The sequence below is a fragment of the Neltuma alba genome, unplaced genomic scaffold, assembly GCF_004799145.2.
Source record: "Neltuma alba isolate B1F8T4 unplaced genomic scaffold, ASM479914v2 tig00011361_pilon, whole genome shotgun sequence".
NCBI lineage: Eukaryota > Viridiplantae > Streptophyta > Magnoliopsida > Fabales > Fabaceae > Neltuma > Neltuma alba.
This window is the reverse complement of record NW_021636058.1, coordinates 1,723-29,443: the sequence shown is the minus strand read 5'-3', so window position 1 is coordinate 29,443 and position 27,721 is coordinate 1,723. Positions and strand designations below refer to the sequence as shown.

The following is a 27,721-nucleotide window of genomic DNA, read 5'->3' as shown; positions in this document are numbered from 1 at the left end:
CTAGAACCGTTAACAAAAAATAATGATATTAAACTCTTGATTGTTCATAAAATATTACTAAATGCTATAACATTAAGTTTAATTTTTAAAACAACCATAATTGCTATAAAAAATTATCATTTAAGACTAATAATTTTAGGGTTAAAGAACTGAGAGTATATTTTTTAAAATTAAGGGACCAAAAACCTTACGTAAAGTTAAAGGACTAAAAGTATAATTTATCATTTGATATATTATAATAAAACTTTAATCTCATGGTTAAAATATTCACTGGTAATTATGTAATAAATTATCTCCATTTTCATGTTAAGTAATACACAGTATCTATTATTTAATTTGAATTACTTATCTATTGCCTCTGGTATATAAAAGATTTTTTTTAAGAATGAAATCATTTCATTTATAAAAATATTTTTTGGCCAAATATTTATAAAAAGTATTAATAGTTATAGTAGTTTGTTTGAATTTCACTTTTATTAAATATATTATTCAATCTTACTCTTTTTTAGGGTGTTTTTAGAAAATAAAATTTTTACGTGGCCGAAGCCCAGGCCGGGCATTCATTTTCGCGCTCCCAAGGTGGTTGGCATTGTTCCCCTGTTGCATTATTTTTGGTTCGTGATTGTCTTATTCATGCAGGAACCAACCGCCATCACTCCCGGAAAGTCAAATCGCCATCCCCACATTAGAGCGGTCCTATTTTTCTACCATTATTTAATTTTCCATCATATTCTTGGGCAGATAGATACTTATGGAGAAAACGATGGGCATCATTGTCACTGCTATCGACAATTTCTGCAGCATTCGTTGTCTCGACCTGGTCATAAATGTACCACTCTCAAGCTTTCAGATTTTAGTCTCCTATGCTGACGCTTGCTTCTACAGGTACTTTACCAACTGGTCATTTTGTTATTTTTGCTTCATCTATATTGCTTGCTTGCAAGCAACGTTTCTTTTTGTGTTCAAAATAGTGTTTGTTGTATCGTAATGGACGATTAAGTTGCTTTATTTCGTTCCTAGTGTTGTTTGCTGAAAAGGGTATGCCTTTGTTTCATAGCTGATGAACTTTTCACTTTGTTGCTTACATGGTATTGCTATTTTTTTTTTTTTTTAATGATTCACGGATAAAGTGTTTCTTAATGGTTTTGTTGTAACTAGGACAAGAAGAGTGCCCTGTTTGGTTCTTGAGAGATATCTAAGAAGTTTGGTGTTTTCTACCTTCTTGGTTTGGGATGCCTCTTCCAAAGAGTTGGAAGTATGAAGTTGTTTTCAGCCTGTGGTTCTTCTGCTTTTTGCTACTGGTTGCTGCGCAGGATTTTATCACTGACCCCATTGAAGGTCTCTTTTCTTTTCTTTTTTTTTGTGTACTCTTTGCTCTGCACTTCGCATCCTTTTCTGGAAACGGTAGCTTTTCTACCCTGGGTTACTCTCACTTCTATACAAGGTTCATACATTAAAAATTGAATTTACCTATATATTAATTGGTATCTCTCCATGATTATGAGTTATGATATCATTAAATATAATTATCAGCAAAACCCACAGATGTCATGCTCATGTCGTCCAATAATATCAACATCCCAATACTGTAATTCAAACTTGATGTCTTAGTTGTCATTCCATAACCAAGACATAGGAGTCTAGTTCGGCTCTCTTCACTGTCCGTACTATCACTGTTGCCACTGTATGGATTTCAAGAACACATGGAGCTAGTGGTTTCGGATGAGCATTTTGCAGTAAGACTTTACTGGAAAACGATAGGTGCTGTTAGGTGGCAATAATAAGTGGCAAAGGATTCAGCATCAAAAGCAATGTATAATTTTGTTTTTATTGATGATATGCTTATTTCGTTTGCACTCATTCGCAGTTGACGCATTGAAAAGTATCAAGCAAAGTTTGGTTGATCGTAATGGAAATCTGGGAAACTGGAATCGTGGAGATCCATGTAGATCTAACTGGAGAGGGGTTGTCTGCTATAATAAGACAGCTAATGGTTATCTCCACGTTAGAGAATTGTATGATTTTATTTCTTATACTCTACTGCTATTTTGTGATCCATACAATCATGCCTCTGCTTCTGATTACTTTAACCGTCCTTTATTTATGTTTATTTATCTTCTCTGTTGAGATGTAAATCAACTTACCATAGTTGTTCTGGGGCAAAAACTTTCTTAGTCAATAGTTTAAAATAGATAGGCTTGTGATGGGAATCGTGGTCAAGGAATGAACAGTTCTCAGATGATTTGGCAACATACATTGATTAATTCATATAACCTAAAATTGAAACATCATCGCCTCTTTGATGAACAATCAATTGGGCTCATCAATTTTCATTTCTAGCATCGCTATTATCCAATGCAGAGCAAGCATAAAATGAGATATTTCAATCTTTACATCTCATGTGAGAGTACTTTGATTTAAAAGAGTATTTGGTTCATAATTCATTGCATTTTTCGCACATTTGTTTAAAAACCTTGTTTTTGCTTCTACTTTTGTCTCTAATTTTTTTTTTTATTGCCTGCAGGCAACTACTGAATATGAATTTAACTGGAACTTTGGCACCAGAGACTGGCCAATTGGCTTATCTGAAAATATTGTAAGAGAATATTTGCATTGATGTTTGTGCTTGTTTACGTATGTGATCAATTTCCAATTTCACAATACTTGGATGCCTTATTTGCTCGAGGATATGGTATAATTGACCCAAATATTTTCATCATTTTGCAGTTTACAATTTCCTTCATCCTCTGATATATGCCTTTCTTGTTTAATTCTTGAAGGAGCTTTATGTGGAACAACATAAGTGGGAGCATCCCGAAGGAAATTGGCAATATCAAGACTTTGAGGCTCTTGTAAGATTGGCCTCTCCTTTTGGATTATATTGTTAAATAGCTCATTTCTTCATTCATCTTTTTGAATTTTGAATCATTTAAATATATTAGCATATAAATAAACTTGTTAAAGCACCAATTTAGAATTCTACTACTTGTACATAAAGATATTATTTCATTTCTTGTGTAGCTACATAATCTCATTCGTAGCGATAGCAATAATAGGGATTAGAGTATTATTGTGTATTAAGCCATTACGATTGGGGCTCCTCCTCTGTGTATACATAACCTTGCTCAGATGAATATCAAGCATTTGAATCATGTTTCTTCCCACTAATAATTGGCAGTCATATTTGACATGAAATATTACATCAAATCTGCCTTCTTTCTGATATATTATGAACTTTCTGGCAGACTCTTGAATGGAAACCAAATAACAGGTCCTCTGCCCGAAGAGCTTGGTTATTTTCCAGACTTAGACAGAATACAAATTGATCAGAACAAAATATCAGGACCTTTACCTGCATCATTTGCAAACCTGAACAAGACGAAGCACTTGTAAGATCTTTATGAAGAAGTTCAAGAATGTCCACTTTGTTTTACTTTCATTTATTTTTCTGCCATTGCTATTTTCACAAAAAGAGAAAAATGAGAAAAGAAAATAAGTATTTCGTTTCATTCCTATGGAGCAGTCATATGAACAACAATTCAATCAGTGGACAAATCCCACCAGAGCTCTCCCGCTTGCCATATCTTGTTCACCTGTAAGTTTTTTTGATGAAAAGGACAATTTCTTTGTTTTCACCTGTAAGTTGGTAATTGGATATCAAATACATAATTGATACCATTAATATATGTATTTATCTTAAGTTTAATCCATGTTGGCTGCGCTTACATCTTGTTATTTATCTCTGGATCTGCAGTCTTCTTGACAATAACAATTTATCAGGATATCTTCCTCCTGAGCTCTCCAAGTTGCCCAACATAACTATAATGTATGGATTCTTCTTCTTTATGGAATGTGTGGGTAGTAGATACACAGCTTCTGATGCAGCAATCTAGTTAATATTTCCTGGATGCTTATTCCTTGTACATTAATAACTGTTTGTAATATTCCTCACTGAATAGTTACATTTGTCAATAGTTTCTTGGATCTTCTTGTTCTTGCAGTCAACTTGATAACAATAACTTCAGTGGGAAAACCATTCCAGAGTCTTATGCCAACATGTCAAAATTGTTGAAATTGTAAGTGCATTTTTATCTTGTCAAATGTTTGTTGGAACGGGAACTCTAATTTTATTGGCAAGATTTCACCCACGTATATAATATTTGAACTAAACTGAAAAATTATAAATAATGGCCTCTATCTATCCCACTAAATCACAATTGAATTAGCCACTAAGTATCAAACCGACAAGATTCATTACCTATATTGTTGGTTTTATCAGGAGCCTTAGGAATTGCAGCTTGCAAGGATCCGTTCCTGATTTAAGTAGTATACCGCAACTTGGTTATCTGTAAGTTCAGTTTTCTCATTTTTCATTAAGCCATTTCATGATGATGATTTATATAGATCTATATTTCAAGATGGAACTTCATCTAACACAATTTTAGAATTAGACCTACATGTTTAATGGAAACTCTAATACTGTATTAGATTGTTTTTTCTGACTATTGTTTGCATATTCTAGTGACCTAAGTTCCAATGAGTTGACTGGATCGATTCCTCCCAATAAGCTTTCTGACAATATTACAACAATGTAAGAACACATCGCCCAACTAGTTTTTCATTTATTATTTTTGCATTTGATTATTTGGATTTCAAATGTTGATTTCTCCTTTGAAGATAAGTTCTGTTAGTCTACAAGTAATTGAAATTTCCTGTAGTATTTGACCTTTAGGATTCATGCAGCGATTTATCAAACAACAAGCTTGCTGGAGCCATTCCACCCTATTTTTCTCGTCTTCCTCTTCTTCAGAGATTGTAAGTTGACTTATGTTCGTATCCTTTCAGTGAAATGCAATTTACTATTTCTGACCTGATCTTGCATATAAAATATCTTGTTGGATTACTTATTCAAGAGTTGTACTTGATATTGCTTTTTCATTGATTATGTGGGCGAGGAAATGACAGTTTTTCACATTTCATAACACATGGCAGGTCAATTGCAAACAATTCTTTGAATGGAAGTATTCCTTCTTCCATTTGGCAGAGCAAGACTTTAAATGCAACGGAGAGTTTTGTCATGTAAGATTTTAATTGACAACATAAGTTTTCATGGCATGAATTTGTTTTTGGGGAGCTTTGTGTTTGTGTGCATCCAGGGAGGTGAGAAGCCTTTGATTTAACATGTAGAATGAGTGTGCGCATGCAGACAGATACTTATTTTTTATGAGGCATCTTTTGCATGCTTTTGGGTTAATCTAATTTGCATCTCCTTCTGCAAAGATGCACCCGTATTTTTAGCTCTTGATTTGCTGACATGAATTTGTGATCCTGGATATTGCAGGGAATTTCAACATAATAGTTTTACAAGCATATCAGGCAGTACTAGCCTTCCTCGAAACGTCTCACTCTGGTACCTTTGTAAACTTTACTTTTAATATATACTAAAATCAGTGAATTGGAAATTTCATCTCCCTCCACTATGGTTATGAATTAAGAGCCAGAGACATTGGCATGGCACCACACATGACTGGCAAATACAAGTGTTCAACATGGATTAGACATGGCTCCTTTCTTAAAGTTTTATGTTTCATTAGTTATGTGCATGTTTTATGAAGAGATTACTGTCCTTTTCAAAAGTTCAGAATATTCTCCTTTTTTGTTAGATCTACCATACGCTCCGTCATTTTCAAGTAGATTGTGACATTTCTATTTGAAAAACAAAACGCTATTTTCAGGCTTGAGGGAAATCCTCTATGTTCAAATGAGAGCCTAGCTCAGTTCTGTGGGTTAGAAGCCAATAACACTGATACCATGGTTTCACCATACTTCAATGGTAGCTGTTTTAGTCAAGCATGTCCCCCTCCTTTTGAATATTCTCCATCATCTCCAGTGAAGTGTTTCTGTGCAGCCCCTTTGATTGTTGATTATCGGCTGAAAAGTCCGGGAATTTCGGCTTTTCCTTCTTATATAGATCTATTTGAGAACTATCTGACAAATGGACTTAACTTGTTCATCTATCAACTATACATTGATACGTATTTTTGGGAAGAAGGGCCACGACTGAGAATGCTCTTGAAGCTCTATCCTGTCTATGATGCTCAGAACCAAAGCTCACATATTTTCAACAGAAGCGAGGTTCTAAGGCTAAGAGGCATGTTCACAGCATGGTCAGTTCCTGACAACGATATATTTGGGCCTTATGAACTACTCGGCTTCCATCTCCTGGATCCTTATAAGGATTGTAAGTAAAAAAAAAAAAAAAATGTACCCTCACCTGCACGAGTGTTTGCTGGAACTTTGAATTAATGCTTTCTTTAGCTAGTACAATATCGTAAATTCATGTTTCATATCTATTGATTTTTTGTTCATTTTTCCGCACAACATGAGCTAGTGTTGTTTCTCTGTTCTGGTAATATGCATGTATTTCATGTCATAGCTTGTGAAATTGGTTGAATTCTTTGTCTCGCTCCCTCGCTGATTGGTACATGGTTTTTCTGAAGCTGCCCTGAACTTCAGTTTTTCGCTTTCAAATTTTATCTGTGATATTCTAGATGAGACGACGTCTCCTTGAAGCATGTTTTAGAAGTTTTAAGTTGAGCATGGATGAGGTGACAAATTTGCTGAATAAGATATCACAATGAACTGCATAATTGATCTGGAATCCTCTCTGTAAAGTCATGATAAAGATGATATTGTTGGCATTTCTGTCAAGTATAACTTTAAATAGTAGCCTAATTGAAAGCGGAAGTTCATGTGACTTTTATTATAAAGAAGCTGAAGCATGTGATTGATACATAACCATATATGGAATATGATAGCTGCAAAGTGTTATGAGGATGTTCTCATACTTAATCTCACTATTTTGACAGTGATAGAGACCTCCAAAAAAAGTTCAGGGATAAGCAAGGGTGCACTGGTTGGCATTATAATAGGGACAGTTGCCTGTGCTGTTATATTATCTGGAATTGTCAGTCTTGTTATATTCGGAGTGCTCACGAGACGCCAGCATTCAATATCAAAACGACATCAAAGTGAGTATCTTATCAGATATAAGCTGGTGTATCATTGTTTGTCTTTTTGGCTTGTCTAAAGTGCTCGGTCATAATGAGAAGTATTGATGTTGTTGCACACTTCCATTTGAGGTTCTCAAGAACGTTCTTGCCATAATAAATTTACTCTTGTGAGAATTGGAAGATGTACTTTAAGCTTTCATTTCCACTGAAGCATGTTCTTTCACTCATCTATGTCAATTTGATGTCAAAGAAAATTCTAAATGAGAGAGAAATTAATGAAATAAAAGGAAGGTCCTCGGCATATGATTGAGTAGTGTTGGATAGTGATTGGCTTTAAGGATTAACATCATTCTTTAGTTTTCGTGACCTCTCCTATTTTCTTCACTTTATGACTTTTTCCCTATGAATTCTCCCACCCTCAAACAGATCATTACAGCTTGTCTTTTAAAATCAAAGTTTATTTTTGTTATTTTCATTTTTTTAAACTCAAATTAGTAAGATTGGTTCTGCTGTACAGTACATTCAGACGATGAGAGGTCTTCTCTTTACAACTCATAACACACATATTCCCCTTCGGGATATCTATCAGCCAAATATTGAATCATTCCATCATGTGATTATAAACCTTTTAACGTAGGCCTCCTGCGTCCATTTGCAGCTTCAAAGATTTCCATAAAAATCGATGGTGTGAGGGCCTTTACATACGAAGAAATGGCACAGGCTACAGAAAATTTTAGCGACACAGCACAAGTTGGCCAAGGGGGTTATGGGAAGGTTTATAAAGGGATTCTTGTTGATGGCACTGTGGTTGCCATAAAGCGGGCACAGGAAGGATCCCTGCAAGGTGAGAGGGAGTTCCTGACAGAAATACAATTATTATCCAGGTTACATCATCGTAACCTTGTGTCCTTGGTTGGATACTGTGATGAAGAAGGTGAACAGGTACTTGTGGTTCTGATTTGAAAATTTATACTCAATGGAGTCTTTTTTTTTTTTTTTTTGAAGTATACTCAATCAATTCTATTTTAGTACATTTCGCTGTTATCTTACTTTATGTCATGCCATTATCTTGACCATCGCATGTCGACTCCATGAAGATATGATTCCTACAGAAAATTGTATATTAATAGGAGAATTATAATAAAAAATTATTAAAACGAGGATGTAAGGATATAGACAGCTTGCCTTGAATAACTGCATATATAAAAAAGTGCAAATCACAGAAAGTTTTAAATCAGTCTTCTGATTTTGTTGATTGAAACAAGGGTCACATCAATTGAATAAGGCATGGGCTTTCATAATAATCTTCATCAAGGAAGTTAGATGAAAACTACTTGTTCTGTCCTTTTTGTTACTCATGAATTTTCTTGTTCACACTGTCCAGTTTCTTCTATTTTCATCTGGTTCTTGCTTTATGCTTGCAGATGCTGGTTTATGAGTTTATGTCAAATGGCACACTTAGAGATCACCTTTCTGGTACATCTCTTGTTGTTACTATCTGCATCTGCAACCCCACTTCTATTGCATTTTACTGATAACTTTGCTAATATGCTAAGAAACAAAAGTTGCCAGGCATTCCAGCAGTGTTATAACGTTTCGTTGACCTATCTGTTTCCAATATCAAGCACAAATAGAACTATACATTTTATTCCTCAATAGGGAATGCTTTTGTATATAATCTCACCGCGTAATTCAATTTTAAAACTACAGGTGGACATGGGCTGCGTTGCTTTAGTCCAAACTTACCAAGACCCCTTTGTCCTGCAAGCCCAAAGTTTTAGACACATAGATCATCTTAGCTCGAATCATTATAATTCTCCACATCTTTCATCCTGTCATGGCAGACAAGATTTTTTTGTCAATCTAATATTGACCATGTTATCACAGAAAACTAAGAGATGCAATCACATAAAGGAAACAAAAGCTAAAACTGCACATGATAAATACCATGGACAGACTCGCACATAATTTACCCAAACATAAATCAAGAACACCTTAGGCATGAGATGTACAGTATCCTGTATCTTTTCTCCCATTAAACTGCGTCCCAACAGAGAAACCAAAACATTATAGGCTTCTGGTTGTGGGATAATTTATTTTCTTTTGTTTTCATATCACATTACATTTTCCCAATTTTTTCCCTTTATATATTGTCTTATCAAGTGTGTATTACATGTTTTACAACAGCTCATTCAAAAGAAGCTCTGAGTTTTGCTATGAGAATGAGGATTGCACTAGGGTCAGCTAAAGGTATTCTGTATCTACATACAGAAGCGGACCCACCAATATTCCACCGTGATGTCAAGGCTAGCAACATATTATTGGATTCAAGGTTCACAGCAAAAGTTGCTGACTTTGGACTATCACGGCTTGCCCCTGTTCCAGACATTGAAGGAGTTGTGCCAGCTCATGTATCCACAGTGGTAAAGGGGACCCCGGTAAGATTGTTCTAATTCTTACAATTGTGTGCTAAAATGCTGTATTACATATGAATTTGGTAATTTTGTTTAATGACAAGACATCCTACAAAATTTAAAGAGAAATTGAAGAACAATACTTCTAGTACTGGCATAGTAGAATAGCACCTCTTCAGTTATCTTGCAGTTTCGTTGTGCTTCCGCTTCAGAAGGGATTTTCACGAGGAAAACATACTTATCTATGTGATCATTAAAGTAAAATTTGACTTCTTTTTTTTTTTTTTTTTTTGGGGCTGGAAATGAAGTTGGTTGAAAGGTCCACAGAAGCAATCTCTTATTGGGGCGGGGGGGGGGGGGGGACAAGGAATAACCATTGAGTAAATTAAAATTAAAAATGTATAACTACGCAAGGTTGGTGGTTGGTATGCAGTTAGCCCTTTTATGTTGCCATAAATCCTGCATAAAGTTTCCTTTGATTTAGTCATTTACTAGTTCCTAGTTAAGAGGCAGTACGCTAGACAAAATAAACTCGCAAAATAAGTTAATCCACTTTGTTTTCTAAAACAAAAATTTAAAAAGTATGCAATCAATGATTCTAAATTATGTTATATATCCTGATAAGATCGACTTTATCAAAATTGATTATTAACTCAATTCACTATTTTAATTTGCAGGGTTACCTTGATCCAGAGTACTTCTTAACTCGTAAGTTGACTGACAAGAGTGATGTTTACAGCCTTGGTGTTGTATTTCTAGAAATACTGACTGGGATGCAACCAATATCGCATGGCAAAAATATTGTTAGAGAGGTATTTCCCGACATTGGACCTGGTTTCTCTTTTATTAATTGTGATTGTTCCAAGCTGGGGTCAATAAATTTCTTTTTGAGGATCAGTGACGCACTATCTTATCCCTTTCCAGGTTAATATGGCATACCAATCTGGCGCGGTATTCTCTGTTATTGATGGACGCATGGGGTCTTACTCTTCAGAGTGCATTGAGAAATTCTTGGCTCTATCCTTAAAGTGTTGCCAAGATGAGCCAGATGCACGGCCTAGAATGGCAGAAGTGGTTCGAGAACTCGAAAACATATGGTCTATGATGCCTGAGTCTGATACCAAAAGAGCTGAATCTGTAACACCGAGTAGTGATTCTGGAAAATTGGTCAGTTCATCTTCATCTTCTGCTATAAAGACTCCCTATGTATCTGGAGATGTCTCAGGTAGTGACCTTATCAGTGGGGTGGTACCTACCATAGCGCCAAGATAGAAACTTTGATGAAACTAGCAGCAGCAGTTTTTTTTTTTTTGCGTGAAATTGTACTGGCAGTTAGTAGCATTGTATGTAATCTTAGAATTTTGTAATCTTGTAGGTTCCACATAGAAGTTGTTATTTTTAGTTCTTTCTATACACACTTTCTTTTTTTTTTGGGTTGAATTTTGGCTTTTAGAAGTTTAGTCTAATAAGCACTTGGGAAGTGAACTCTATTTGAGTTGGCTAAAGTTGCATCCTCTTAATTTTTTTTATTTTTGGATACTATCAATTTAATCCACCCCCATAGAGAGGGACTCACATAAACATATCACACATGTGCACCCATCCCACATCTCATTTTTTTGTTACTCGAGAATTCACATCCTCGTTCATGAGAAGAGGTGTAAGGTGCTATTGAACCAAGAGGTTCTTGACTGTGTTTTGCCATTTGAAAAGAGGCAAAACTATGGGCCCGTTTGGTTCAACTGCAAACTCTTTTGGAAATGCAATGGGGTGCAATGCAATAGGATACAATGCAATAATGATTACCATCAATATATTTAGTTTGTTATTAACAAGATGTACATAAATTATTTTTCATATTTAATCATAATTATAAAAGGTCCAAAATGTCCAAAAACTCTCAATTCCCAATCATCTTCTTTCTCAACCAAAACACTAGTATCAGTACAAAACCCAAATAAGAATCAGCATGTTTAAAAGAAAAAATCTTGAGCAGATCATGAGCATAATAAATTAAAAGGGAAACAAAATATATGAATCAAGTTTTAAACATGGTTTCAGATCTTGTAGAGGGAACAAAATAAAAACCAAGATATAAACCACGGAAGCATGAAAATCTCATGTTTGTCCCAACAAATACTGATTTGAACATTTACAGAAAAATAGATTCAGAGGAAGACGTTCATAGAAAACAGATATGAAAGGGAGACATTCACAGCTTCAAATGTTGATGGCCAAAGATGAAAATGACGATAATGAAGGGAGGGAGAAAAAAGAGAAGGGCTTGCCACAGGGAAAAAAAATAGAGAGAAGGGTTGGAGAGGAAAGGGGAAAATGTTGATTCTGGTCGATGGGGCTAATGGTGCCGTGGGATTGGCTTTTGATAATGGAGAAAGAGGGAGGAGGCAATGAGAACAAATACAAGGGTAAATTAGACTTTTTGAATCATGCAATAAACGGTAATGGGGATTCATAGGGGGAGGTATGAATGGGCATTACCAATTTTTTGGTAATAATCATTACCATAGTAAACCCCATTACTAAACTAAAAAACAACCAAACATGCTTTTTTTGGTCATGCAATTTTAATTACCATTGCAATCCTGCAATAGGATTGAACCAAACGGACTCTATATGATTTGCTTTATGATTTTGATTAGTTTTTGAAAAATTATATTACTAAATGATCTCTTGAAAAATGTAAATTTACTTTTCAAGGACATAATTTGCAGTATAAAACTTTACGCTTATAAATTATTAACTTTATGGCATCCATATCACCAATGCTAATTTAATGTTGAGGCTTATCTTGTCTATCAAGCCTTTGAGGCTTGTATTCTTAATTTTTATATTCAAATACATAGTTTGTCGTGTCATTATATTTATATTGGGTTGTTATTTGTATTCGATTTATCTCTTGAGCAATAAGGTAAAATGTCGTTGATTTCTTCCTAAATTGCGTCTTAAAGTCTGCTTTTGAGAGAAAATAAGAATAGGTACATGCATGTGTCTTTTTTATACTCATATTCTCATTCAATTATTTATTTGATATTCAATATTATTAAATTAGATCTGGGTATAGTCTTTCGCATGAGACTTTCTTATTTGTAAGGTTTAAATTAATTATTGATTTTATTTAAGAAAATCGAATTTCTTTTGCTTGATGATAAAAAAAGGCTACAAAGCACAAAAAATAAAAAAAATAAAGGCTAAAGTATACATATGATCCTTTAATTTTATGCAAAATTTAATTTTAAAAAGTATACTTTTAATTCTTTAACCCTAAAATTTCTTTAAAAAGATGATAACCTTAAGATCTTAAATGTTGATAAAATATTTTCAAACACTAACATATTAAGTTTAATTTTCAAAACATCCATAACTGTTACAAAAAATTATCACTGATGTCTAATGATTTTAGGATTAAAAGACTAAATGTATATATTTTTTAAAATTAAAAAATTAAATTAAAATATTGTACAAAATTAAAAGATTAAATGCATACTTTAATCAAAAATAAATAAACAAAATAATTGCAGGAGTGGAAACTCCTAGAACATGATTGACGAATCCCAAGAATTATTTATTGCCGTTTTATCAATATGTCGGTGTCGTATTGGGCTAAAAAGAAGCGTGTCCAATAAGCTAACCGGTCGGCCGTTTTCATGGGCTGCCACATTGGATAGTATGGACCCAAGCTCTCTGGTAGGGCCCACTTTGACGTAAGCACATGCGTGTACACCTGCCTGGCGCATATTCGCGTCCGCGCGTCTTTGCATACCTATATAACTGTGTCCGCCTTTCCTCATTTCCTCCATTTCTAGGGTTTTCGCAGCAGTGGCTGGCCACGAGGCGAAGAAGAAGGCTAATCATGGGAAGGAGTAAGTGGTGATTTCTCGTATCTATATTCTTCATCCAATTCTGTTGCTTGCTACTCTGCATTTCTTAGCTTTTTTTTTTTCTTTTTCTTTCTTTTGCCAACGAATTTCTTAGCTTGTTTACACACTAAATATATCAAAAACTAGAAAAGTTCGGAGTTCGACTGAGTTGAATTTTGATATCATTTTGTATATCATAATTTGGAGGATTCAGTTAAAGCTTATTATGACATGGTTGTGTTGGTGCTTGAGTTTTGCTTGGAGATTGTTTTGTGCTTTCCTGATGAGATGCTGGTTATGGTTTTGCAGGACCTGCGAGATGTTATCGCCAGATAAAGAACAAGCCATACCCGAAATCTCGATTTTGCCGTGGTGTACCTGACCCAAAGATCAGGATTTATGATGTTGGGATGAAAAAGAAAGGGGTTGATGAGCTCCCTTTCTGTGTGCATCTTGTATCTTGGGAGAAGGAGAATGTTTCAAGTGAAGCTCTTGAGGCTGCGCGTATAGCATGCAACAAATACATGGCCAAGTATGCAGGGAAAGATTCTTTCCACCTTCGAGTCCGGGTTCACCCTTTCCATGTTCTGCGTATCAACAAGATGCTTTCATGTGCTGGTGCTGATAGGCTTCAGACAGGCATGAGGGGTGCTTTTGGGAAGCCACTGGGAACTTGTGCTAGAGTCAACATTGGTCAAGTGCTTCTGTCCGTTCGTTGCAGGGACCACAACGGCCACCATGCTCAGGAGGCTCTGCGCCGTGCTAAATTCAAGTTTCCCGGTCGCCAGAAGATCATTGTCAGCAGGAAGTGGTAAGGAAGCATAAGTTCATCTCTTCTTTTTTAATGGCTTGTCTGTGTCAATTATGAAATTCCATGTCTTTACTGGGCTCATCCATTTTTTGTTTTTCATGATTACTGTAAGTTTGCTTTTGTCCAGTTTCTAATTTCTGATCTAAAGCATTCTGGTTTAATTCAATATGAAGTAGTCATAAATTCCAACATGGTTCGCAGGACTCATAAATTCATATCCCATGAATGAACCCAATGCCGTTCTATATGGGAATCTGACAATGCTTTGCTATGTTACCCTCGGAGTCCTATATTTTCTCCCGGAAACATGTCAATTTTTTCAGCCGAGTTTTATGTTAATTTATCAAATTGACCATGAAAATTATCTTTTCTTTTTCTATTTTCAGGGGATTCACCAAATTTAGCCGCGCTGAGTATCTGAAGTTCAAGTCAGAGAACCGAGTTGTGCCAGATGGAGTCAATGCCAAGGTTTGTCTCCTACTATAATAGTACGATGTTCTGGAAAGAATTTGATTACTTGTCAAGTATTCAATGAGTGGAAGCTTGATGTTTTTAACTCTCCTGAAATCACTTTCTTGACCAAGTTAATTTTTCTTTTCCTTTATGCTTTTCAGGTTCTTGGGTGTCATGGACCTTTGGCTTTGCGAGAGCCTGGAAGAGCTTTCTTGCCTGCTAATGTATAAGGATCATTTTACCTGTATGAGCCTCGCTGTATATATATATATGTGTGTGTGTGTGTGTGTGTGTGTGTGTAAGGATCACGTTACCTGTATGAGCCTCGCTGAATGTGTGTGTGTGTGTGTGTAATGGTGTCCTCTTTCTCTGGGGTCTTGATTACTGTATGGACAGTAATTCTAGTACTCGTGTCAGGTTGCAGTATGTTACGTAATTTCTGATGAGGTGTGATCGAATAATAATGGGGCACATGTGGATGCCACTTTCCCCCTTTTTTTGGACTACTTCGCCATTTGCTTTTAATTAGGGTTGAAATTTGGAAGGATTGTTGTGAAAAATTGTTGGTGGACAACACGCCAAAAACAATTATGCGTTGAATTGAAGGACTACTTAAACTATTAAACGTAGCGACGTAAATTAATTGGATTAAATTATTTTAAGCAATTTTATAATTTATAAAATAAACATAAAAGAGGAGTTTTGTCTCGTAAAATGCAAAAAAAAAACTTACCTGAAGCAATTCTGGCAAGTTGGGTCCCAATGGGGTTGTACAAAGTAATGAAAGTATAGCTTATATCAATATCGTTTGGTGGAAAAAGTATATAAACTAAAAGAATATGATTCTATTTTTCAAAAAAGAGCGTTGGCACGTTGGCATATTCCCCATTTGCTTTTAATTAGGGTCGAAATTTGGAAGGATTTTTGTAAAAAAATGTTGGAGGACAACACGTTAAAAACAATTATGTGTGGTAAACGTACACAAACTAATCTGGATTAACTTATTTCAAGTGATTTTATAGTTTATAAAGTAAGTGTATGAGAAGAGTTTTATCTCATAAAGTGCCAAAAAAAACTTATTTTAAGCAACTCTGGATTGTACAAGATAGTGAAAATATAGCTTATATCAATATCTATAATTCTTTTGTTGTTTGGTGGAAAATGTATACAAACTAAAGGAATATGATTCTATTTCTCAAAAAAGAGGTTGGTACGTTAGCATATTTCTGTGATTCTATAGGTTTGGGTCCTTGTGGGGTTGTATAAAACCCAATACAGCTGATATCCATGTCCACAATTATTGTTTGGTGGAAAAGATATATCTATAAACCAAAGGAATATGATTCTGTCTTCTTTTATTCGGATAAAAAAGGGCCGGTACGTTAGCAAATAGGTTTGGATGTAACGCCTTGATGCCCACTTCGAGGGAACTGGCAAGTGGCAAGAGCAAACTGCAAATAGCTATAGTTATAATTGGCAAAAAGAATATTTCAAACAAAAATTTTGCTAAATATTCATTTTGTAAGGTAATGACCAAAAGAGCACAATCGAATAAATTCCACTCGCTTTAAGTGCTCGGTAAGATTGTTCTTGGATTTGTATGAATCTCTTCGAGGTCCATTACAACGAAGCAGGGAAGAAACCTGCTAACGCGAAGATTTCTCAAATATTAAAGGGGCAACCATTACTTTTTCGAGTAATTGAACCACCAGCACAAGAACATACCAGTTTTTTTTTTTTTTAATTGAAATGATTATGAATTGGACAGGGAGAATCTATTCCGATCATTTATCGATTGTTCATCTATTTGATTGCAACTCCTTAAAACTCATTGTTATTTAGACAAAAAAGAAAAGAAAATTGCAACAGAGTATAAGAAAACAAAGACTGCCAACATTGGAAAAGGAAAAACAGGATAGAAGGAAGTAGTGCACGTTACCAACAAAACATACAAAGCTTTCTTTAAATTATATCAGTCAACACAAAATAATGACTACTTCCCTACCTATGTCCACCGATGCTTCATCCATATATCTGCATTTCATTACACAAAATTTGAGCCTCCATTATACTCTCTAGGGCTATGGCTTCTTTCTGAGGAACTTACAAACAGGTTGTTTAGTTGGGTTTAGTACAACCCAATTTGCCTGCTTCAACTGGTTTTAGTTTGTAGTACTTTAACTCACTGCCAACATGCTAAACTAATTCCATTTTACCAGGGTCAGCCACATCTGTGTTGACTTCATTTTAGTGTTACTTTCTAGCTTCACACCTGTTCCTGAGTCATTTGTTTCGTGTACCACGTTTTGACCTTGTTTTGTTTGCTTGAGAAGTTGCTTTCTTAGGAGTACAATTTTTCCCTTGTTCAATGTTTTCTTCCTTTATAGAACCATCAGAAGGAAGCAGTTTACAATCTTCAGATTCTTTCTGAGATTTTCTCTGAGAAAACCTAGTTTTCCTGGTTGTGTTTAGCCCTTGTGGCTCGATTCCATTGTCTGCATTATTTTCTGCAATGTATTCCTGAGAATTTGCAGATTCTTTAGTTTCATGCACAATACCTTGTTTAAGAATTTTTGTCTTGTTTGATTGTGGTTTGTGCTTCTTGGTTGCACAAGTATCAACTTGTTCATCCAAAATCTCTTGTCCATCTTCAGCTGATTCTGGAAAGGCTTTGACAATGTAAATCTGCGGTAAAAATATGAAGATATGTTAGATGCGAATCTAAGTTATTCATGAACCATAAAAAGTAAACCATATTCAAACCTTACTATTCTAGTAGTAAACCGTAAATATATCCATGAACCATAAATCAACAGTAATTGACTACTTTAAAAGGGCAAATTAAAAGTTCTTGATTTCATTCATGCTCGCTAACCACTTCCTGTCTACAAATATTTGAACAAAGGGGTAATTCAGAAATCCGTATGGAGATCTAAGGTCCAGGTTGAGAAGAGTGTTGAATATTGTGAAATTTTTTCTGATATCTCCCTGATTTGGGATAGCAATATTCTTATCTCTGTTTCTTTCTTGTTTTTGATCCTTCATTCTAACAGGCCTTCCGTTTATTGTCATCTTTCATTATAAGCCATGACTGTTGCTATGACCCCTATTAGTAATAATGCATAGCACTCAATCCTCAGAACCAGTTATAGGCAATAGTCAAATTAGTAAAAGAATAATAATCATGAGATAATGGACGACTAAGAGTACCTTAAATCTGGTAGGTTCAACTAATTCAAAAACAAGTGCATCACCATCATCCAACTTATGATCCAATGCAAATCCTCTCCACCCTCCGCTGAGCCCAGTTCTATTGCCAAGGAAAACAGCCTCAAATTCTGAGCCATTTTCATCCTCTAAAATCATGTCACACGTAGTCTTAGGAAGATGGTCGTGGCAAAATCTATTAGGGAGACCCTATCATAATAAAGATAATCATAAAATAGTAAGCATGATTATATCAAAATAAGTGCTTCAGGGGAAGTTTTGTACTAGTTTAAGAACCAATTTACCGAAGAGACCTGTTTGATAATATTGATCTTGAATATGCAATTTATGAATGCAGCCAATTGAATCTCTTTATTGTAACTCACCAGCCAAAAGCAACTATAAACATGAGACCGGACCATTGACTTAATAAATGCTGGATTTGAAGTCTGTAAATCGCTTAGAAGTGTTTCTGCAGCCATGAAAGCACGATTTCTTTCTTCATCTGTGGCTTCTTTTATTTCATCTAGTGGCCTTGCAACATAACTGAGATTTCCATACCTTGTCAGTAATATTTCACATGCAACAATGAGAAACCTTTTCAAAAAGAATAAGCACCTTCCCCATGATGAAGACGACCTTGACCTCTTCCGCAAAGGTGGAAGATCTATGAATACCTATAACGGCCAAAAAAAATGTCTAATTTTTTCAAGAAGGAAAACCCAATGAAATTGTTTACAGAAAGATCTAGCATGAAACATTATAGTGGTTCCCAATATATGGTGTGGTTTCAACACTGAAGACTTTTTGTATCACTTTAGTAAGCAAAACTATGATTCTTCCAAGTTCACCAGTCCAAAGGTACTAAAATAATGCATTACTGTTGAGGACCAAAACTATACTTCTGATTCCAAGTACACCATTCAGCAATCATATTCTCAGTACTAAAGTGATGTTGAAAGCCTTAGGAGTATCAAATTGATGGGCGCCGAAACTTGCGATGACCAAATAGGAGTTTTAGTCAGATAGATATCATTAGACAGATACTACAGGAAAACCAAGATTTGTTGGTCACATAAGAGCAATAAATTACCACCTGACCACCTCGTGGTTAAAATTCATAAACAGATATAAGTAAATTTGTAGTTCAAAGTATGCAAGTCCTATAAGAATAAAGTTGATATTGATGCCTACCTCCTCACGATATGAAGGAACAGAATTTCGCACGCGAGAAGAGCGTCTTGGTTCCACGACATCATTACTATTTGATTTTTGTTTTGGTCGACATTGCTGCAGAGGCAGAGCAAGAGAGATCAGTCAGATGCTTGTGATTATTCAGAGTAAAACTAAAGAAAACATAACTTCACCGGAGGAGCCTTCTTCTCTGGTGTGACGAGTTCAGATAATTCTTTGAAATTTTTGAAATCCCCAGATCCTTCAGAGCAAAAGTAAAGAACTTGTAAATTAATTAAAGTAGAATTAACAAAAGCAAAGCAGTATTGGTTATAATAGAACGTTAATTGTCTCAAAATCAATAACAGAATACAAGATTTAATACACAGTTGTTTAGAAAAAAGCTCTCACCCTATAAAACCACACTCAACAAAAGAGATGGAAACATTTTCATGTAACTGACTTTTAAAGCTGATGCTTTAAATGTCAACTTGAAGCTTGTTATTTCACGTCACCAAATCTCAGGTACTCTCAACATTCAGGCACCACAGTGATACAAGAGTCTACCAAAATCTCCGTCTCCGAGAATGTTAGATGAGAATCAAAAGAATGACTTGGTATATTTAGCACACCCTCTCATGTCAAATCCAGGAGAAAATATGGGTCAACATTTCAGACAGTGTGGCAAGGATAGGCTCTGGCCACATGGGTTGGATATCACTTGACGGAATGTCCAGGCTTCATCGCGTGTACTCAAATATATAATTGTATTTCCAAGCACCAGTATTAAAAGGAGTTTTACACAAACACTAATTTACCTCGAATCTTTTTCTGTTTTCTTCAAGCCGTTGCTTTCGAGCCTCTTCATATGTGTTGGTGGCGCAACCCTTTGCCATCTGCTAATGCTGGATTGTTAGTGATGCTTCCAAAATTGAAGAATGATCTGATGTTAATTTTCTAGTATGGACGCCAACAATTCATGACGGTTTTACGAATAAATGTTAAGGCACAGGAAAAAGAAACTCCCCAAAAATAGTGGACTTTAAATCAACTTTAAAAGCCTTATGCAGTAAAGGAGAAAGGGGGGATATAAAGCAAGGCAGGATGAAAATATAGCTTCCTTTAGTTTTCTTCATCGCACTTTTTCACTACAATTCCCCCATTCTTGCACCTTAACTCCAGAATCGGTCTTTTTTTTCCTCCTCCTCCTCTTCTTCACCTTTTTCCCATAGCCAGACTAAACTTTTTTTCATATAATAAATGTTAATAGAGGAAAATAATAAATGTTAACAGAGAAAAAGTACAACTTGTTTGAAGATACCTTCAAAACAGTAGTTACAATACCAACTAAAAACAGAACAGAGTCACAAAAGCCCAAAAATGTGTGCGCGTAAAAGAGCTGTGCGATCCGAATAGGTTAATGCTGCAGCTAAATACAAAACTCTATCCCATGTCATATGTAAAGGTGAAGAAGTGCCCTTGAGGATCCTCCAAAGCTACAAAGAATTTATAGAGAACAAATGAAAAGAGAAAGGGAAAATGGAGACAGATTACCGATGAAGAAGAAGATGATGAGGCTGGGACGTTGAAGAGTCTGTGTGATTCGAGCAGCGCTCGCGCAGTGAACCAGCTGCTGGTACGGAGGCATCTTTAAATTACAAATTTGACCTCGGACCGAGTGGCGCCATTTTTGGTTTCAAATCACTTGTTACCGTTACTTTATTGCCATTTTCGGGGGTCAAAAACGTTTTCAAGAAATTAAAAGTAAAATAGTATGCCACATTATTTTTTTGAAAAAATTTTAAAAAATAACTGTTGAATTTTAAAATTTTAAATTAGTATTGATTTCTACACTTGTAAAAAAAAATGACTATGCTCAAAAAATAAATAACAACACATTTTTGTAATCATTCCTTATTTAAAATTCAATAATCATTTTTTTAGGATTCTTTCTTATTTTCTAATCCATCCAGCTCCAACATACTCTAATATTAATTTTTTTCCAGTTACATTTACTGCCATAATAGTATTTATGGTTTTGAGTCCTAAATATATTATAAATAAAATTAGGATATTAAAAGTACTATAAAAATAATATGAGGATGTTAGATGCACTATAAATAAAATTAGAATACTAAATGCAACTTAAAACTATCATGAAAATGCTAAATGTTGCTTTACCAGAAGTTAAATTATTGAGTGAATGATGTAAATTAAATTTATGCCACATTAGACATTTTTTTGTATTGTATTAAGTTTATTGCATCAAAGTATGATACAAAGAATAAGTCGCCCTTCTATAATTTATAAATAGTACTGCCTTCGGTCCTTAATATAAAAGTTAGTTTAACTTTTATTTTGATCTTAAATATGAGACTTTAATTTACTTTGTCTCTCAGATTTATTTATTTTTTTCAAAGTAGTTCTTATAGTAGTTACACATATTAAAATTCAAGTAAATGTTAGTTTTAACTAATTCATTATTAGTAAGAGTATTTTAAAGAAAACAATACTTAATTATTACAAATAACTAACTCAACAAATTTTCTTAATCTATTTAAATTAGTCAATTAGTTTTTATATTAAGAATCGAAGGTAAGATAATTTAGATAAAAGTGCAATTTTGGTTAATTGACTTTGTATAATATCTAGTTTTAGTTTCTTAATTTTATGGACTATCTTTTAAGTGTTTTGACCCTAATACCGTCAAAATGACATTACAATTATAAATGGTGACTAAAAATTAGCAGTTAGACTCATCTAAACCTTTTGTTATAAAAGCAAAAAAAAAAAAAGTTAAAAGGGAAAATCACATTGGGTCCTAGTCAAGAGAAATAATAAAAAAAAAAAATTCATTGCACTTATCATGAATAAAGAAAAATTTTATTGCACTTATTTTAGACAATAGCCGAAACTCCGACTACTAGAGAATAATTCTAAAAGACGTAATTAAAAGGAGTTTGAACATTCAGGCCAAAAAAAAAAAAAGGAGTTTGAATCCATGAATTGACTTCGTAGCACCCCTAAAAGATTGATAGTCACCTAGCTATCAAACTCACTCAAACGCAAACTGCATGTATATACACACATACATGTAGTAATAATCTTAAGTCTCCACTTTACAATTTACATCTTGATTTCTTTATGTACGGTTGTAAATTTCCTTATGTTTTACTATAAATTTGCTAATTATATTTGTAAATTAGGTTGGGAATATGAGAAATGAGAGTTGTTAATTCCCTTATATGTTATTATAAATTTGTCGAGGCAGTTGTATATTGGCTGGAAATATAGAAAATAGGAATTATTACTTCTCTTGCATGTTATTGTAAATTTACTCATTGTAATTGTTAATTAGGAAAATGGGAGTTGCTAGCAACTTAATTAGCAACTAAAATGAGCAAATTTTCAATACATAAAGAAATTTACAACACATGACAATTAACAATTCTAATTTTCTATATTCTCAACTTAACTTACAATTACAGTTAGAAAATTTACAACAACGGGTATGAAAACTCTTATTTCTCATCAAATTCTCCTTTCTTCTGCTTCTTGCATCCATCTCCTTCCCAATCCACGCTTCGCCATTAGATCTAAGATTAAGCAAATCACAGAAGAAGCCTCAACGAGTCATCAACATATGATGAGAATTATTAACTGTGTTTTTCTGTGTGTGTCATTTAATTCATTCTTCTATATATAGTTTAACTCTTCTCATCATCATTTAGTTTCAGTTAGATCATGTTCATCAAAGGAAAAGTACAGCATGAAGTGCACTCAGGTCCCAACCCATGCATATAAAGGAAAAATCTTCAGTAGAAGATCGGTAAGAATCTTAAAGTCATGCAACTAATAAGAACAAGTTAGAATCTCCTGAAGTTGAGATGAATCTCGAAATCTACTGCCTATTTCTACTAGCTTCTGCCTTATTTATCATAAAAGAACAAATATTAAATTAAATAATAAATAAGAACAAAACAAACTAGATTCCAAAGAGCATTCACTCAATAATAAACAAATCCTAATTGAGATATTTGTAAATAAGATCTTTTTATTATTTGTAACAGAAAATAAATTAACTCCTAAACATATGCTAACAAGCTGATCCACTAACTTCGTCCACTTTCACCCTCAATCCCATGAGATACACTAATTCTATCAAGAGTTCCGTAAAGCTAAGTTTTGACGTTTGGAAAACTACAACTAAATTCGGTAACAAAGAAAGCATAGCAGAAAATGCGTCTGTACCTTCTGCTCTGTTTTGATCAATGCAAGCACTGAAGACGGACTTGTCATAGTCATGTTTTTCCATTTGTTTGCGTTTCTTATAACTTGACAGCTGAAGTACACAACAAATAACCGAATTCAATAGAAGTTTTCACAGCATACTGGAAGAGAATTCATTTTCCATGCAATTGGACCACTTACTCCTAGAAGCAGTGTCTTAAGTATATATCACAGTATTAAATGGTAAATAGTTAAAATGCAACCGACTGACAAAATGGATGAGAACGAAGGTGCTACATTTGACTGTAACGCTCTGTCCTCACATTTCGAACAGAAACCAAGACGGATTGGAGTCTCATTTCATTATTGCATATTCAACTGGGTTTTCCAAGTTGTTAATCATGTAGAAACTATAAAGAGTAATTAGTCATAGTTCTGTATATTAAAATTAACAAAAACCTGCAGCAGAACTTCAATGGTTAATGTTAACCATACTGAACCTATAACTGCATGGCAATACTTTAGGTCCATAATAATCACACTTGAGTAAGTCATCCTAGCTGGTCTTTTATTACATGCTACTATCGTTATAGACCCACTTAGAGGAAAAGAAAAATTAACTCTAGCTAGAATTGAAGATTAATGGAGCTCAACAGGGTAACTACATTCCACTTAAAAAGCATACAGCAAGACAGAAACAAGATACAAAATAAAGAATCAATTTGATCTATGATATATTTTTCATCATATCAATCATCGTGATGTAGAAGAAAGTATTAAAACATAGTAGACACTCGAGTTAAGTATAGAATAGACCGGGTTAAACTTTACTATAGGGGAAAAAAAAGGGTGTATGTAAAGATGAATTTGATTACTACATTAGGTCCTTCATCAGATGAATAACCACCATCCTCAGTTCTCCTTTTTTCTGGCAACGCATCCAATAAATCTGAACAAAAACTTTAATTTTAGATCCTTTAATGTGGGGAAGGAGCCAAAATAGATTACTTCAATCGTCATTTGGCGCTCAATTGAGGTAGTAAAATTAAAGGCAGTGGGAAAATACCTCGATTGGTTTTCACTGCTCTTGGATCCTTCTTTTCTTTGGCAACCCCAAAAATGTCATGGCATAAGTCCTTCATGGACGTACAAACCTGACGTAGACACTCAGAATCAGGTTGAGAGCTAACACCAAACTGGAACCCTCATATTAATTCAACGTACCAAAGTTTATGGCACTTACGCTGGAAAATTCGGATTCAGAGGTACCACATAGTTCGATTAACTTAAGTTTGTCTACTTTGAGCTGTAAAATAGACATCTAATACTGGTTAAACCACTGACGAATAGCTCATATCCTATCTTAGGGTATGGGAGATGTAGGTACCTTATGTTTCTTGGCACATAAATAAAAAGCAACAGCAATGAATACAGGACGAGTGAAGTCAGCACTTGCACGTCGAGAAGCCGGCAATGATGAAAGGAAACGTTCCTTGTAACTTAAAAGAATATAAACAAAATAAGACGTCTCTAGTTCCCTCAGCAATAGACGCACAATCAAACAGAAACACAGACAAGTCTAATGCCCTCGGGAACATTTTGTCAAACATCTTGTAGGTATTGCACCACAGACAGGAAATGGAGAAAGAGCAAAAGGAAATTTTGAGCATACAAATTCAAACCATCTCGAACATATGAAATAATTCTGACACACCCAAATTGAATAGCTAATTCCCTGATATCAAGCTTTGTCCTGTAGCACCAATGATTTGACAATCCAGTAAAACGTCCATCCAGATATAGCACAAACCATACAACTGATAATTAAACGGAAAGAAACTCTGAAGAGAATAGAGATAAAACCAACTTGACTCCTAGGCCATTGTGCAACAAATTGTACGATCTGATATATGCCTTTTCCGACATCCCACTTAGCCTGGTGGCACTCGATCGATCAAACAAAATTCCCATACTGCATGAAAAAAAAAAAAAAGCTAAATATTACCCATTGAAGGAACTCAACTAAGCAACGAAAAGTTGGTAAAAAACACTAAGCATCGGCAAAAGTACCTCGTGGCGGCAATTTCCAAGCAAATTATAGCTTTGCAAACTTCCCCCTACAGATAAAAATGAACAAGCGGAATAGTCAGTATCCAGAATGCGTAATCTGAAACCCAGAGATTCAATGGTACTGAACTTACAACTCCAATGACAGAGGAATCGAATTGAACGTCGCATAAGCGCCGGGGTTCCAACGCTTTTCGCACAGCGAGTTTAGAATCTGATAGTCCGAGCTTCTTGGTTATCTCTGACATATCCATTTTCCTGAAATTGCCTCGGCAGAATGGAGAAGAAGACCTGCTCTTTGAAAGGGTTAATCGAGGTTTGAATCAGTGAAATGAACAAAACAGATGAGGTGGTGGCACTGGCGGGAATGCGAGTTCATCCAAATAATTTTTTAAAAAAATTACAATCAAGTCCCAAAAATAAATATAATTATTAATTTTGTCTTTATAACTAGAGCTAATAATAGGAGTTCAACTTGCGAGCTCAGCCCGCCAAAAAGTAACAGACTGGGTTGATAAAAATGAGAATCATCTTAAAACGGATTTTTGAACCCGTAACTACCAAGATCGAATTTGCGATGAGCTAACCCGCCAACCGTTGTACTTCTTTCTCTTTTTTTTTTTTTCAAATTTGCCCCTTTGAAACTATCAATATTGAGTGATGACTCATAATTGAGTACTTGATAATAATTTGTGTAGTGACACATTGTGTTTATGACTTTGTGGTATTGTTGATTTGGATTTATATTTTAATTGGGATGTTTTTAAAATCATTTAGGATATATCATGCAATCGTATATTTCATATTTTGAGGTATTTGAAAGTTGAAACTTTGGATTCCATGTTTTACTTATCATAATTTCTATTTACATGTTTTATTTTAGGTATTTAGAAATTTGAGTAGAATAAAAAGAACGACCCAAATATTCCATTTGCATGTTTTATTCAGGCTCGTCACAGGCCAACCGTAACTGGTGGCTCGCCTATATTACTAGTTCTATCTATAACAACTTAAACAACATATAATAATAAGTTCTAAAATAAAGAATATCAATGTCTACCACATTTGTTTTGTAATTTTTTTCTTTTTTAAGATCTCATTGTAATTTTTCCTAATCTATTTCCCAAATTTTTCAATATAAAATTAATATTTGGGGAAAACCTCCTCAAAAGAGGGATGAATTACCCAAATTCTACTTTGCGTTGTTAAACTCAGAAAACCATTAAGCAGGTCATACGATCTAAATTGAGATTTAGAAAATTTGTCAATTTACCCCAATGGCCCCCATTAACTAGAAAATTAAAGGTAGTTTGCTATGCAAATTGAAATTGGTGAATTGCAAAAATTAAGTTGTTAATTTCTAAGGCCATCTTATGCTTAAGTTAAAATAGGTTTGTTGGAAAAGTTTTGTTGCGAATAAGAACTTGTGCATTGCGAATTGGAACTTGGGACGAATTGCAAAATTTAGCGTATTAATTTTTAAAGATGTCCTATGCTTAAATTATATATGGTTAATGCAAATATTTTTTTTGCGAATATGAACGTGTGAATTCTAAAATTTAATGTTTTAATTTTTAAGGTTGTCTTGTGCTTGAATTGCAAAAATTTTAATGCAAACTTTTGCTGTGAGAGGAAACTTGTGAATTGAGAAAGTTAACACCTTATTTTTAAGAATAAGTTGTACTTAAGTTGCAAGATGATTGTAGCCAAAAAAAAAAAAAGTTACAAGATACTTATTGCAAAAATTTTGTTACAAGTTAGAACTTGTAAATTGGGAACAAAACTTTTTAAAACAATGCTTTTAGAATCAACTTAAAGAATTAAAAACATTGTTAAATTCAATTATTTTAATTGATATTGACACTAACTTTTTTTTATAATTACTTAATATTTACATGTTTGATTCATACATGACATAATTCAACTTATAAATATAAAAATTTTATTCATAAACATTATTTGGTGTAAACTCAGAGTAACTCTATGTCATTTTAAACTTGAGACTAATTTCTGTCATGCCGAGAGCATTAATATTAAAACCCTCCCAACAAATACGCTTCTCCATATTCGAACTTGTATTCTCCTTCTATATAAGGATGAGACTGTTTACTATCTCAATTGTTCATTATTTCAGGAACATTAAAATTTGATTGTAAATAACACAACTGGATATTACTCAAATAAGTCGTAAGTTAAATACAAATTTAAGCTATGATATTGTTCATTGTTTTGGATATCCTAATGGACTGCCTCATACCAGGAAGAAAAACTTGCCTTTGATTTGATCTCATTTTGCTTTTGCCTTTCTACCCTCTGTACAGTCTCCTTTTTCCACCACTAACTTTTTGCTTTAAGAGAAGCTCTTGTCTTCTCGCTTTCTCAAGATACTATACGGAATGGATTGGTATTCCATTGGGATTACACCTCACATCCAAATGTTTTGTAACCAAATGGAGCATGACACCATGGTCTCGT

At 34.4% G+C, this 27,721-nt stretch overlaps 4 protein-coding genes across 9 annotated transcripts; 2 read left to right on the top strand and 2 right to left on the bottom strand.

Moving 5' to 3' along the window:
• Positions 1-799: 799 nt before the first annotated feature.
• Positions 800-10,953, top strand: LOC114712445 (probable LRR receptor-like serine/threonine-protein kinase At1g06840). Of its 4 annotated transcripts, none has more exons than XM_028896985.1 (21): positions 800-885; positions 1,159-1,338; positions 1,868-2,015; positions 2,525-2,596; positions 2,781-2,852; positions 3,246-3,389; positions 3,524-3,595; positions 3,755-3,892; positions 4,002-4,076; positions 4,280-4,348; positions 4,523-4,591; positions 4,744-4,815; positions 4,993-5,079; positions 5,342-5,410; positions 5,736-6,241; positions 6,870-7,031; positions 7,672-7,955; positions 8,438-8,489; positions 9,201-9,451; positions 10,105-10,239; positions 10,352-10,953. In XM_028896985.1, exons 2-21 carry the CDS (start codon positions 1,233-1,235, stop codon positions 10,697-10,699), a joined length of 2,931 nt encoding a protein of 976 aa, XP_028752818.1. In that variant the 5' UTR covers positions 800-885; positions 1,159-1,232; the 3' UTR covers positions 10,700-10,953. The 4 variants fall into 4 exon arrangements, with proteins under 4 accessions (XP_028752818.1, XP_028752820.1, XP_028752817.1 ...); XM_028896987.1 differs by lacking the exon at positions 800-885 and adding an exon at positions 948-1,038 and having other exon boundaries at positions 3,755-3,826; XM_028896984.1 differs by lacking the exon at positions 800-885 and adding an exon at positions 948-1,038.
• Positions 10,954-13,240: 2,287 nt separating this feature from the next.
• On the top strand, positions 13,241-15,062 carry LOC114712440 (60S ribosomal protein L10). The gene is made up of 5 exons (XM_028896977.1): positions 13,241-13,308; positions 13,615-14,116; positions 14,503-14,584; positions 14,731-14,843; positions 14,893-15,062. Exons 1-4 carry the CDS (start codon positions 13,299-13,301, stop codon positions 14,797-14,799), a joined length of 663 nt encoding a protein of 220 aa, XP_028752810.1. The 5' UTR covers positions 13,241-13,298; the 3' UTR covers positions 14,800-14,843; positions 14,893-15,062.
• Positions 15,063-16,566: 1,504 nt separating this feature from the next.
• LOC114712449 (putative B3 domain-containing protein At5g58280) lies at positions 16,567-20,597 on the bottom strand. The gene is made up of 7 exons (XM_028896990.1): positions 20,504-20,597; positions 19,144-19,211; positions 18,971-19,066; positions 18,395-18,453; positions 18,163-18,322; positions 17,780-17,986; positions 16,567-17,254 (listed from the first exon to the last, which is right to left on the bottom strand). Exons 1-7 carry the CDS (start codon positions 20,595-20,597, stop codon positions 16,853-16,855), a joined length of 1,086 nt encoding a protein of 361 aa, XP_028752823.1. The 3' UTR covers positions 16,567-16,852.
• Positions 20,598-22,334: 1,737 nt separating this feature from the next.
• LOC114712454 (origin of replication complex subunit 6-like) lies at positions 22,335-25,542 on the bottom strand. 3 transcript variants are annotated; one of them, XM_028896998.1, is made up of 10 exons: positions 25,381-25,542; positions 25,250-25,296; positions 25,047-25,151; positions 24,852-24,932; positions 24,567-24,678; positions 24,423-24,485; positions 24,246-24,333; positions 24,058-24,128; positions 23,201-23,291; positions 22,335-22,545 (listed from the first exon to the last, which is right to left on the bottom strand). In XM_028896998.1, exons 1-10 carry the CDS (start codon positions 25,498-25,500, stop codon positions 22,481-22,483), a joined length of 843 nt encoding a protein of 280 aa, XP_028752831.1. In that variant the 5' UTR covers positions 25,501-25,542; the 3' UTR covers positions 22,335-22,480. The 3 variants fall into 3 exon arrangements, with proteins under 3 accessions (XP_028752831.1, XP_028752832.1, XP_028752833.1); XM_028896999.1 differs by having other exon boundaries at positions 25,377-25,431; XM_028897000.1 differs by lacking the exon at positions 22,335-22,545 and having other exon boundaries at positions 23,207-23,291; positions 24,087-24,128.
• Positions 25,543-27,721: the final 2,179 nt, after the last annotated feature.

Excerpts from the sequence above, each read along its gene's own strand:
- LOC114712445 (XM_028896985.1), top strand. The coding sequence starts at position 1,233 with ATGCCTCTTCCAAAGAGTTGGAAGTATGAAGTTGTTTTCAGCCTGTGG. Across the intron at positions 5,080-5,341 it reads GCAACGGAGAGTTTTGTCAT|GGAATTTCAACATAATAGTT; the intron begins GTAAGATTTTAA and ends TGGATATTGCAG. Across the intron at positions 10,240-10,351 it reads GCAAAAATATTGTTAGAGAG|GTTAATATGGCATACCAATC; the intron begins GTATTTCCCGAC and ends ATCCCTTTCCAG.
- LOC114712440 (XM_028896977.1), top strand. Across the intron at positions 14,117-14,502 it reads ATCATTGTCAGCAGGAAGTG|GGGATTCACCAAATTTAGCC; the intron begins GTAAGGAAGCAT and ends TTCTATTTTCAG. Across the intron at positions 14,585-14,730 it reads CAGATGGAGTCAATGCCAAG|GTTCTTGGGTGTCATGGACC; the intron begins GTTTGTCTCCTA and ends TATGCTTTTCAG.
- LOC114712449 (XM_028896990.1), bottom strand. The coding sequence starts at position 20,597 with ATGCCTCCGTACCAGCAGCTGGTTCACTGCGCGAGCGCTGCTCGAATC. Across the intron at positions 19,212-20,503 it reads CATCATCTTCTTCTTCATCG|GATCTGGGGATTTCAAAAAT; the intron begins GTAATCTGTCTC and ends TTTGCTCTGAAG. Across the intron at positions 17,987-18,162 it reads TTTATAGTTGCTTTTGGCTG|GGTCTCCCTAATAGATTTTG; the intron begins GTGAGTTACAAT and ends TTATTATGATAG.
- LOC114712454 (XM_028896998.1), bottom strand. The coding sequence starts at position 25,500 with ATGGATATGTCAGAGATAACCAAGAAGCTCGGACTATCAGATTCTAAA. Across the intron at positions 25,297-25,380 it reads ATTCCTCTGTCATTGGAGTT|GGGGAAGTTTGCAAAGCTAT; the intron begins GTAAGTTCAGTA and ends TTTTATCTGTAG. Across the intron at positions 25,152-25,249 it reads TTGGAAATTGCCGCCACGAG|TATGGGAATTTTGTTTGATC; the intron begins GTACTTTTGCCG and ends TTTTTCATGCAG.